The sequence below is a fragment of the Periplaneta americana genome, chromosome 3, assembly GCF_040183065.1.
Source record: "Periplaneta americana isolate PAMFEO1 chromosome 3, P.americana_PAMFEO1_priV1, whole genome shotgun sequence".
NCBI classification, from domain to species: domain Eukaryota; kingdom Metazoa; phylum Arthropoda; class Insecta; order Blattodea; family Blattidae; genus Periplaneta; species Periplaneta americana.
The window spans coordinates 114,908,286-114,922,145 of NC_091119.1; the positions used below are offsets into that span (position 1 = coordinate 114,908,286).

The 13,860-nt window shown below is 34.0% G+C and overlaps 1 protein-coding gene across 3 annotated transcripts in view; it reads left to right on the forward strand.

The window, feature by feature from the left end:
- Positions 1 to 13,860, forward strand: part of LOC138696399 (putative leucine-rich repeat-containing protein DDB_G0290503) — a 260,919-nt gene that overhangs the window by 85,545 nt on the left and 161,514 nt on the right. For all 3 annotated transcript variants that reach the window (XM_069821308.1, XM_069821309.1, XM_069821310.1), the window contains exon 13: positions 9,355 to 9,477. In XM_069821308.1, coding sequence (XP_069677409.1) covers positions 9,355 to 9,477 — 123 coding nt within the window. The remainder of the gene's footprint in view (positions 1 to 9,354; positions 9,478 to 13,860) is intronic.

Genomic DNA, 13,860 nt, shown 5'->3' on the forward strand with positions numbered 1-13,860 from the left:
AAAAACACTTTCCCTAAACAGGGTTTGCCTAGAAGAAAAATGTACCGTTTACAAAAACAAAATAGTACATATTACATGGATAATTTATTATGGATATAAAACCAATTCAAGAAAGAGAAAAATAAATTACATTACAATGTCTTATCTGTGGTGATTTCTTAACAATGCATTCGAACCTTTCAATGCAAGTAAACAAACTTTGGTAATTGTAGACGACAGTAAATGAAAAGCCTAGCAAAAGTCAGCAAACTGTTTTGGGATGGATTCTCTTGCTCCGACCATCAAGCCTTTACTTCTATCTGTTGTAGTTGATATTTCTCTTGATAATATGGAATTGTTGGCTCGTAGATTAATTGTTTTTCTTTATGGACATCTTGCGGTTGGGTCTTGCAATTGTAGGATCAATTATAAAACCTCTCCGATGGTCCTGAAAAGTGATCATATCTATCCTACGAGTGCTGTCAGTGGTTGATAGACCATGAATCTCTTCGAAAACAGTAAACCCAGTATTATGCGGTGCTTGAGCAATGGCCCTTCCTACTCTGTGGTGTCTAGTATTGCTCAAAGCCTCGCCATGCAGGCAAGAACCGAGGACATGTGAGAGAGTTTCTATCTCACTGCCACAATGACAGCAGTGGTTGTCCGTTGTCCTTCCCAGTATGGTACGAATTGCTGTTACATTATCAGCCATCTTCAAAGCATCACACCATTCGCTGCATGTTAGACCTTTATGTATTTTTTTCCTACTACCATGCTCTATATCATACATATTTTTTTATTTTTATTTATTTATTTTTTTGCCTTTCTGGTCTAGAACCCTTCCTGTTGCTGGATATAAATGAAAATTTGTCTCATCACCATTATAAACCCTGCTTGTCTCATACATGCCTCATGCTTCCATCAAATTTTTGCTGATTACAAATTTGTTTACTTGATTTGTTCTTTTGCTTTTGCTTTTGCTTCAGTCAAGTCTCATTTTACAAACCTGTGGATCAACAATTGGCTCTCTTCTGACAAAGGAAAAATTTTACAATCTGTGCAAAAGAAACCAAATGACCTGGAAATGTACAAAAACTTGCCCAGACATGTTCAAACATTTTTAACAAGAGCCAGAACAGGTCACATTGTCACACAATTGTACCTACACCGATTTCACATTTCTGATAATCCTACTTGTCTGTGGTGTAATAATCATAATGAAGATCTGGAACACATTCTTCTGTACTGTCCATCCATAAACCACAAAAGAAGTAAATTAAAATCATCAGTACTGGTTGCAGAAGACACAGCCCTGCAGTATATATTGACTACACCCCAACTCTGGCTACTAGCAACAGATATCTATAATGAACACCGATCAAAATATCCCTCATTTCTCGTGAAAAACAACAACCGAATAGACAACAGTGGATTATAGTAGACTTTATGTTGTCAGCAAACAGCTGAATACATAAGAAGATTGATTGATTTGTTCTTTCAGCAACTTCTGGTTGGCATTTCAAGGAACACGATGAAAGAGTAATGGAACGGAGAAATGCATGGACATATCATATGTACTTCGGTACATTAAAATAATATTTCAAGGAAGCTAAAAAGATTAAGTTTCGAACATATTTTCTTTAATGTTCAAAATAAATTAACAGCTGTTAATGGTACAGACCCAGAAACAAAATTCAGGTTGCCCAAATATATATGAAATACATCACATATTTTCACTCCTTAAGAAATGCAGTGGGAAGCCACCCAGAATCCAGCAGTCTGCCATTAGAAAACGAAAACAACAACAACACTTTCACCCATCCATCTCCTTGCCGATTATTTTTTAGAATGGATTCGAACGAGGATTATTAATCAGAAACTCTTGAACACTAGTCTTAAGGTCATTTTTTTTTTCTCGGGAATCATTTCCTCGGCAATTCAAGCAACCATCTGGTATTCAAAACTAGTGGTAACAGACAGGCGCATTTTATTTATATGTTATAATGTTAGTATGATTAATATAAACAGGAGACTAACATTCTATAAGATATTTGTCATTAAATTGGACTGAATTTATTTAAAAATGCAATTGCGTACCTGACAAGAGTTGTCTCCTCATTTCTAGTCAGTACTCTTGATGGACCCATTGTATCTTTATGGCTTGGATTTTTAATGTGAAACAGAAGATTAGTCTTAGGAACATTAAATTGTTTTGCTTGTAGCATGCACAAAAATACCATTAACTTTAAGTTCTTTAATGGCATTGAAAATGGCTTCCACTTCATAAGATATCCAGGTATATTTAGGCATTTTATTGAATTTTTCAATACCTACAAAAATAATTGAGTTATTGGCCACTATATGTAACCGTGATTGGCCAGCTGGCCGATCACTAAAATTGGGACTTATGGTGGGTTGCAAGAATGTATTTATTCCTTCATTAGCCATTAATGGACCAATAAGTTCAAAAGACGCGTTACAAGAAACATCTTTAGTGTTATTGGTCTGTTAAAGGATTCACTAACTTAGAGATCTAATTTCCTTCCTATAATAATATTTATTCCTCCATTAGACAGTCATCTTACGTACATTTTGTGTATTGTCGAATAGTTTATATATTTTGATTCATCATAATGTTACCTGTATGAGATTCAGGCATGCGATATTTTGTATAATAGGCCTGCATATACGATATTAAAATAATATTGCATATCGATGGCTAAAAAGTGATACCTCGTATCTGTACGTTTGCAGGTAAATAAAAAAAAATATTTTAGAAATTATTTTCTCAAAGTAGACAAGCTCCTTATATATTGTTATGTTTCGTCTTTGCAAGATCTTCTATTCAGGAACAAAATATTAGTACACTGTTCAGTTTTGTGAACACAATAATAATGTAATTAATGTAAATAATAATAATAATAATAATAATAATAATAATAATAATAATAATAATAATAATAATAATGTTAAACTGAATTACCATTTTGTAGATAGAGGTATCTCTTCTTAGTTATCGATATACGGTAATTCGATTAATTTTTTATATACTTATTCATTTATTCATTAATTCTTCGAATAGTGAAGTTATTATTTCTTTATTACAGACTCTAGTGCATCGTCTGACGACGAGGTTATGTGCTCTATAGTCTATCTTTTTATTTTCTATAAAATTTATGCACTCGTGCGCTATTTCTAATAACAAATAGGCATATTTATCTTTCTTACTGAAACTTCTGTTCCTGATTTCTTTCTGGTTCGTATTTGTCTATATTTATTGCAAATTTTGACAACAATAAAAGCAATGTCTCATGGCAGTCTAGCAGCTGATGTTCACTTTTTATTTATTCATGTCTTATTGCGTCACTTGTGAAATACAAAGATGCTTGGTTAACGATCCAATAACTAGTGGCCCGTTAAATTCCTCTTCTGCAACCCGACAATCCATTAACTTTAAAGGTCCACTAATTAATGGAGGAATACATTATTTATAGGTCTGTTTTCTTGCAACCCAGCCTTAGCATGATATAGTGGTTGGTCACTCATCTTTCTTGCTCTTGGTCATTTGCTGTTAAGTGGGCAATGAGATATTTATTATCTCGAGGGTTTATTGTACATGTTCATGTTTCTGACAAAGCACTTAAAACAATAATTTTAAATGTCAAAATTAGTAGTTGATATAAACCTTTGCTTAAGAAAATGTTAAGAATTACTAGAAAAACTAAGAAAATTCAGGCATCAAACAATTAAATCTGTTTTAACTCTTAATGAAAGAAAATCAAACTAACATAAAAAATGAAAGTCAACTGTTTGCTATAGAGAAATGAAAAGTATGGATTCATCATAAAATAAATTGGTTATTCAGAATGTGAATTATGGTGGTCAGTCACTGGAAGTGGCCAGTAAAATTGTATGGTTTGTCCTATATGTTTTTGCATAAATAGCATTAGATATCTATGTAATATGTATAATGCAATATTATTTTCTGTGATTCTATCAAATATTTATAATTATTTCATTGTCGTGTACAGTAATTTGACATAATTATGTCATGTCGGTGAATTGTACTATGCAACCAATTTTATGTTGCTATCCTGTTACATCAATAGGAATAAGTTTGCTTAATTGATTTGGGAATGCTAAACACGAGGATAGAGATTAATTTTACGAATTGGCTCCAGTTAAAGAATGAAGCTACTTTTCCGCATTCATATTTTTCCTTCAGTACATTGTGGTAACAGGATTAGCCTGCTGTGAAGCAGCCAGGAATGCAACATGTGTAGCCGTCCTCTCTGTGCTTATTCCTGTATATAGAATAGTTAAAATAATGCCTAGATTGTCTTGTTGTTATGGTAGTTCAATTGGATTTGAGCATCAGCTTACAATTAATGTGGACCCTGATTCGAGTCCTGCTGTTGGCAGAGTCGTATTTGTTGTGGACAAATCCAGTGACCCTCAGTGTTTTTCCCTCCATCATTCTACTGTCGCTCTTCAATTCGTTATTCTGTATTCATTATCATCATTACAATAGCATTAACGAAAACAGTGATGTACCAGTATTTGACTGGCATACTCATAAAGAGGATATCTGCCTGAGGAGTTAATAATACGTTTTGGGGAGATTGTGGAAGTGCACTGCAGTGGGACTCTGGAACTGTAAAGACATATATATATAATTTTTTTTTACGCAAAAGTAACTACCAAATATTTTCACTTGGTAAAAAAGAAAGAGAATTCAATATCCAATACAATGGCCAACACCTTCCTAGGACTTATGAATCCAAATATCTTGGAGTCATTTTCGATAGTAAGTTAACATGGAGCAACCATTTGAAATACATTTCTGAAAAAGCTCGTAAAAGATTCTCCCTTCTAAAAAGACTAGCAGGAAAGAAATGGGGATGCTCTAGGAATACTTTGAACACTACATACAAAATGTTTATACAGCCAGTGCTGACATACTGCGGAGAAATTTTAATTACCTCACCTTTCATAAACGACATAGAATATGTTCAAAACCAAGCTCTCAGACTCATTACTGGTGGAATCAAAACAACTCCAATAGATTCTATGAGATTCCTCACTAATATTAACAGTATCAAAATGACAATAGAAGAAAAAGCACTGATTCAATATGAAATACTTATCCAATTACCAGGAAACAATTCGCATTCATACAGCCCTCTCTGTAGATTGAAAACTCAAAAAAGTTTCATATCCATTGTTCAAGAATTAAAACAGAAAATCAATATCCCGAATTTAAAAGAAAACTTACAAATTAAACCAAACCCTTTAACTCTATTAAATATAGAATATAATCTAAATTTAACAGAAGCAATACTGAAATTAGAAGTAAACACTGAAATACTGAAACAATTGTCTTTAGAGACAATTAATATTAGGTACCCTCCACAAAACTGGCTTCATTTATACACCGACGGATCTATGATCTCCAGAGAACAAGGTGCCGGTGCAGGTGTTACGTGCTGTCTCTTCTCACTTTATAGATCACTTGGATATGGAACAACAAGTTTTGATGGTGAAATCATTGCAATAAGTGAATGTCTCAGGAATCTTCTATGCCACATCAATAAATTTAAGAATGCAGTTATATTGTCAGACTCCAAAGCAGCTATTCTATCAATTGTCTCTAAACACACACCTTCATCTCAAACAGCAGAAATAACTAAAATGCTCTCTCAATTAATATCACTCAATAAAAGAATTGTATTCCAATGGATACCATCCCATTGTGGAATCCTGGGAAACGAGAATGTGGATGCTTTAGCAAAGAAGGGCAGCACTGCTACTTACAGACCTGTTACTAAATCTACGTATTACTCTGTGAAGAGATTTATTAAATCTACATACTTAGACTTCAACAAACAAAATTTGATAACACAATCCCAAGGGAAAAAAATGGAACTCTCTGCATCAAAATCCACAGTTAATTCCCGATTTACCACGAAAATCGTCTGTAGCTGCATTTAGATTGGCAACAGGCCATGATTGTTTGGCTAAACACCTGCATAGAATTGGAATATATCAGTCCCCTAACTGCCCATTGTGCAACTCAAATCAAGAAATGGATTCGGAACACTTCAAAATCTGTGCTTCATTGGCTGGTCATGATAATATCTTTGAAAAATATTGGAGTGCAAGAGGTCAATTGACTTTATTGTCAAATGCCTGGCATTAGAAAACAACAACAACATATATATAATTTGAACTGGTAATGGAAATTACGGAAAAATGGTTGAATGGATTTTAATGAATGACCCGTCATTTTGAAGCTAGGCTCCAAGGATTTTCGAAAAATAGCAACTTTCAGTGAAGCGTTAATTTTCCTACATAATTTTCCTATTTACCAAAATCCATCTTTCGTCAGTTTTGAGAACTAATTGAATTTCATAATAAAACAAAAAACACACTACAATAAACCAATGGCGGCTCGTGAACTTGTGGATTGGGAGAGCTGCAGTAGATTTCGGTACATACAAATTTCACTTTTTGATACCATTACTAATAAGTATAGGACAAAAATAAATGCACTACATCTCGAAAAACCAAAACTTCCTGACTTAGTTGGGAGATGTCTGTGGGACCATTTGCTAATCCCTAAGGAAAACTAATACCATCGATTTCAGTCTGAGTTTCAGATCTGCAGACACTCAACTTACAATCTACCAGTTCATTCTGAATTGTCTTAGAATAACCTTAAACAGTGGCATGTTCCAAATGATTTTTGAGAGGCTCGTTTAGATTACTCGCGGACTGTAGCAACCCACGAAACACATCAGGGTTCTTCGAATCGTCTTTTTCATCATGTCCCCTAAGGGGAAGTTCATATTGGCCACAAAATTTGATACAATCAATATTTTTTAAAAATAATTTCACGATTTTTTTCTCACTTCTTGATTATGTTCGAGAATGTTTGTTCTGTTCGTTTCACTTAATTGCACAGCAGTATGAGTTGCGTAACATAGCCAATGAAACAACATTTTTCAGGTGAGGCTGCGAAGATTCATGCATTTTGCTTTTTAGGGGCAAATGTCCTAAATCTGTCACACCACTCCTAGTCCATGCAGCATCACCACCGAAGAGGAGCAAAAGAAAACAAAATACAGATTTTTTTTTTCGTTCACATCCACGTAACCACAAATGCTTAGTGTAAATTTCATTGTTATACTTCCTTACATATATGCACTATTTCGGCTGGATGAAGCTTAAGTAAGATTTAAGTCGGGTAACAGACGACCCTTTAATTTCACTTCATTACATCAATATTCTCGCAAGGGAAAGTTGAGAAAAATAAAATTAATATTCTGTAATTCACACACACTCATGCTTGCAAATTTGCACTGGTTAAGTTATGGTACTAAGACGTCACACCAAAGCAACACTCAGATATACTGATGGTCAACAATTTTCTAAAACTGGAAAAGAAGTCTCTTTCGTATTTTACGTGCTATATCAAAAGGATTCTACTCGTGCAATCATTTTGAGTTAAGGCAACTATTAGGTTCTGCTGGAGGCTGGATATATACGTAATAATAAGGCGAAAGAGAATATTAATTTTGTTATATTAACTCGATAAGATTCTACAACAATAAGTATGTGAAAAGAAAATAAAAATTTTGTCATTAAGTTTCAAGGGGATAAAGAATCCTTTTGACGCAGCATTACAATAGCGGTGTGGGAGGAGAGGAAAGATCCCTTGTGGCCTGGCTCTGCAAGCCACTGCAGTGAGATATGGGTTTTAAACAGCGGCAGTTTCCCTCTGCTTCCCTTCACCTCTCTACCCCCTGACCATGCAAGACACTCTCTATGAGCTGACCACCCTGCAGATCCCAGGACGACTTTGAATGCAGTGTCAATTCCAATACAGTCGACGCACAAAAAGATTATGCATAACATAATAGTACATATTCCCGGCCAGATGAAATATAAAGCAATTTACCAATAAAAGCTGTAACAATTCTTCTACAAATTAAAATAAATATTATTTTTATTTTCCTGTCAAAGCAGGGAGTGCTGCAGCTCTGCAGCTCTTATGGACGAGCTGCCCCTGCAAGTAAGAGGCCTACAAAATTTTGTAGTCTCCTGATCATTTCAGCAAGAGTTCTTAGCAGGATAAAATTATTTTACCCTCTACATTTCAAGCTCTACATGCAGCAGCTATACCAAGATGCAATGTCTATTGTTCGAAAGCATAGCAAACCTGACTTTTTATAACTTTCACTTACAATCCACAGTGACCTGAAATAACTACTGCTTTACTCTCATATGAAAAACCCACTGATCGTACTGACTTGTTACTTGCGTTTTCACGTTGAAACTCAAAAACTGAAGGTGGATAGGTTCAAGAAAAAAGTATTTCGCATAAGAAAACCATTCAGAGGGAGTATGTTTCATTATTATGGAAGCAAATAACTTTCAAAATGTCTTGTATTTTTCATTAAAAATAAATCTAAAAAAAATTGTTATTTGAACGTCTAATGAACTTAGTTTGCAGCCACTAATATGATTTGAATCTGTAAGGGAGAACCACATTGTCGAGTCACGATATTAAATTTACTATTTGGACTTCGAACTTCATTTCTACAATAGGAGCCATAAGGCACAATAAGCCAATTAGAGGCTGCAGTGCTAGCTACTGTTTGGGCCCCTTCTCTAAAACAAAGTGAAAAAAGAAGATTGTGTTTAATAGAAATTTTCTGGCTTAAACATGTTTGAAATTTGGAAGTATTAATATCCTTTCAGCCAATTACTGACCAGAAGAAACTACTTCACTGGTAGTAGGGGCTGCCAATGTCAGCCCTAGGACAGATAATTGAATTCAGTAGCATTAAATGATACAATGAGGCCACTAGAGCTTAATGTATATGAAAAAAATAATACAAAAAAGTAGAATATATATGAGGGATTGTGTATTCTGTACCTTATTTGACTAAGGGCGGGTGTCCATTTGTGCTATTTTCGGATTCTTAATGATTCTTAATAAGAAAACTCTTCTCTATCAGATCACAAAAGCTGGTAGTCTAACTCCCAGTAGTTCACGAGAATCTGTTTGTACAAGGTCGGAAGTCACTGTCATTCTTGGAGTACTAAGGGCGAATATGGACTTCCAACTTCAGAATTTACAATAATGTTATTTTCATGGACTAACAGCCTTTATGGTCAACAGTTTTCTTCATGTTCATAAGACCTTTCCTGAAAATCTCATCATTGTGACAACCGCCCTTAGTGAAATAAGATACGGATATTAGAGGTGAACTCAACTTGCGAGTTCACTTCTAATATCTGCAACACCACATATTATATTCCAGTGATATCTTTTAAACATTATTTTTACTGTTTCTTTTCTTTTCATAGCTGTACACTAGTGACCGTGCTGTCATGTCTTCAGATTCTGAGGGAGATTTTCATGACAGCACCCTGAAGTCTCTTCTTATTGAAAAGGATTCTGAAATATTAGCTCTGAAGAATGAACTGGCTGTAAGTAACCTTTCAATATGCATAAATCATAGTGTGTGTTGTTTACAGGCTTGCCATAATTGTTATAACTTATAAAACTAGAGGTGTTTGTTTTTCACAATTCACGATAAAAACAAAAGTGACAAAATGCAGCAGTTGGCATTTTCTTTTATTGTCTATGCATAATTGACCATATATGACGTACTTAAATCGCGAAATAAAACGAATTTTTATTATATTCAACAACACCATTTTTCGTGTTTTAGATCTTGTTACTCATTTCAGAATTTTAAAAACAAAACGTCACAATTTGAATTTTATTTCAACAAATTTCGGTAAAAATAACACCATTTTCAAACACCTCTGGTTACAACACTGGGTCTTCATATGACAAACGTTTGGTGAAATCAATTTTTAAAGCAATATATTTGCTTTGTAAAACAGATATATTGGTATCATTTTCGGAATTGTATGCATTCCTTTAAGAATTTCATTTTGTTCCACTTACACAAGTATAAAGATATGTGCTATTACTGTATATATGCCAATACTCCATTCCATTGAATAATCCGCACACCCTAATTTTAGGAGAGGAAATTAAAAAAGTGTCTGAGGCAAAGTGGTACCAACCTTATTTCAAATAATGTGCACATTCCATTTTTTCTTTGCTGAATTCCGGGGAAAAAATATGCGCAGATTATTTGCTTATATACAGTATCTCCTTTTTATCCACCTTTTAATTATTCATAGTAATTCATTGACACAGATATTCCCCTCAGTTAGAATTTATTTGATCTCAGTTGTCTGGAATAGTCAGACATAAGTCCAACAGACTAAGTGATCTGTCTGGTCATACCTATCTGCCCTGATTATGGAACCTATAATATAATATTATGTAGTTACAACACATTGAAAATGTCAGGTTTCAGGACACAGTGGAATGCCCATTCACCATGAAATCCTAAAACGCATATGATTTATGATTATTTATACATGAATAATTCTGTGACATTGTTACTTATTATGAACAAGTTTCGTATAGGAACTCAGGTTGTGTACAAATTCTGATTACGATTGTAGCCTATAAGAAGAAATATCCCTTTATAAAGGGTGCATTTAAATGAAGGTTAAACTTTTCTCGTATCCCTCAGACTTTTATGAAATTTTGTACAAAAGTTGCAAGTAGCATAGGGGCCTATACGCTGGTGGATAAAAAATTTGGGATACTTGAATTTAACTTTGTATTTAATATGTCACCAATGTGTTTTAAATGGTGATCAATTTAATTTGCGATTATAAACGTACTGGTAACAGACTGAAAACGAAAATGATTATGGCTTCATATAACCAGCAATTACCAACAACATCACAATCTAGATTTGAACAAAATTTTGCTTATATGCAGAGTGTGACAGCAATGGGTATTGATGGTGTTATGAAGTCATGTTCATTTTCTTTTTTTATGTAGTAAGATTATAATTTATTAATTACTATTTAAAACATATTGGTGACTTATTAAATATATTTACAAAGTAAAATTCAAGTGTCCCAAATTTTTGTCTCAAAGCCAACTAGAGTCGATGGCAATTCTGAAGGCGGTAGTCTGCTAGCGTTTGTGTCGAGAGAGACAGATAGAGAGGACAAGGCAGCATACAACATTGCCACATCGTACTTCACGTGCACATGCAATACAAATAGCGCAGGAGAGAATTTAAATTGTCAAAAGACAATAATGACCTTAGCCGTTGATTACTGTAAGCATGACACCAAACAAACCCTGTTTCCTTCACTAACAATATTCTTTGCACGGTTCTCAATTCCACACCACATGCTTCTGCAGTCATTTCTTGCATGTTGGCAACATTGCAGCCAGCATCAAGATGGCCGGCAGCATTCAGCTCGTCAACGTTTTTAAAATAATTATACACCTTAAACAATATTTTCTGCACCTGCCTGTGCAATACTTGTCTTTTTACAGTCTCTTCTTCCATTTATTTATCTTACACACACACAGTAAATGTTAGTTTTACTTATTCAGTGTATTGAAACACTCACACGTGAACAAACGAACTGGGGAAGTACTTGTTACAGACTGATTCTGATTGGTTCTACTGTACAAGCGTGTGATGTCACATGCCAGAAATGCTACGGCGTATATAGCAGCCGACCGCCTTCCGAACTGCCGTCTGGTCTAACTTGAAAAAATATTCTTCTTTCGAAGTTTCTGCAACAAGGCTCGTATCACTCTGTGCTTAGTTTTTACACTATCTTTATGAAAGGATTTATGTGGTCTTCCTACTTTTGAAGAATAGGCAGTAGGTTCAGTGGATGAAAGTGGTTTCGATAATTTTGTGATACTTGTAGGCAATTGTACTTCACAATTTAACCAAACCTGATGTTTCAATAAAAATGTGTCATTGCTGCGCTTCCAAAATGTGCATTTAAACAGATTTTTCAGGAAAAAGAAAAAAAACATTATCACTTTTAATTCCCTTGATTTTCAAAGTTACTTTCGGTATAATTTCATCATTATTCATGTAATGATTGAAATTATACCGAAAGTAGCTTTGAAAATTAAGGGAATTAAAAGTGATAAAGTTTTTTCTTTTTCATGAAAATTTTGTTTAAACGCACATAGTGGATTTTGGAAGCACAGCGATGGTGTGCTAATTCCTATCTACTAAACACTTTGAAAGAACTGTAAAAAATCATATTTAAAATAGTAGATTATTCATTTAATGCCCTTTTTTCCCTGCAGCACTTCAAATAGTTCCATGCGTGTTACAACAGTAAATCACCCCTTCCTCTGTGCAACATAATCTCACCTGGAAGAAATTAATATTTATATATTATGTGAATAAATTAAGCCTATATGCAGGAATTATGAAATAATGAGAATAAACTTAAAAGTCTATAGATGTAAGGATTATAGTATATTTATTATTATAATAGTATAGTAACTTCAATTATATCTTGCTTGCAATGCCAGCAACTGTTCACAAACTTGTATATATCTTACAAACCCACAGGTTATCACACCTACCACCTTAATTGTTTTGAAGTTCGAGGATTGTTATATGCATAAAAAAGGTTTTGTTGATACCTTCAGATCCGTTCTTTTTGAAAGTCTATTCCAATATGCATAATAAATAATGATTGTTCTTTAATGATTTGCCAGTCATCGGTACACATCGGATTTATATGCACTAAAAATATGTAAAATATGCATGCATTTATGCTGTCAAAAATCTAAAAAAATATGCTCTATAATTTCGAAAATATGCACTAAAAATTTTAATTTCAGGCTTATACATTTTGGTACTTACAATGTACGTTCTTCCTTTTTTTTCGAAATGCTCAAGGGTAGGTTTGTGACTTTATTACTTGACACAAGTTTGTATGCAGAGAAGGATCTTTCTACGTCTACAGATGTTATTGGGCAAAATTTGAAAGCACTTACTAGCTCTGGGAAAGCACTACTTTTTCACCTTGAAGATATTTATCCACAGAACACAAACCTTTGATGTCAGGATTTCTCTCTAAACACTGTACAATTTACCATTTAATTTTTCTGCATACTTTAAAAGAGCACACTGAAGTTTACTCTGAACCTCCTTGAGGATTCATCCAAAGACACACCACATTTTTCGAGTTTTTTGTGGCTTCAGCTATAACTTTGAAGTGTGCCTTGATTATAGCCAAGTCCCTTTGCAAATAGTCACTACTAAAAATATTTTGTGAACATTCAATTGACAAAGCTTCAGTTGCATTTAGCGCACCAACGAATTCTTTAACTGCATTGAAATTATCTGAATAAAAGAGTGCAGCTTCAATCCACATACCCCAAAGGTAAGTATTGGCTTTGGGGGTAATGAAAGGTCTGGAAATTGTTTTTCGTAAGCACTACCTCTGGAAGGGGTTTTAACAAAATCTTCTTGGTGCTGGATATCAAAGTGTTCACGTCAGGAAAATTTTCCTTATGACTTCCGCTACTGTATGAAGTCCATGCACAATACATGTAACATGAATGTATTTGGAAAAAAAAAATACTTTCAAAGCTGAAGCAGTAACATCACGTGATTTTGTCAGTAGTGTTCGGAGAGGATCTTTACGGGTGCCTCTATAGTAAGGACTTTATTATCTTGTCACTGATGTGTTTAAGTATTAATTTTAAAATTAAAAAAATACATGTATTATATGCTCTATGAATGGAAAAATGATTAAATGTGCAGCAACATCGGAAATATGCAATTATATACACTATAAAACTTCACATACAAAAACAGAAGAACATGAAGCATATTGCAGAAATCATTCCATATCACAAGTAAAAGCAAACTAAATATGCATTTGCGTATATAAATCCGATGTCTAGTCATCAGCATGAACACACGTTTTTCTGTA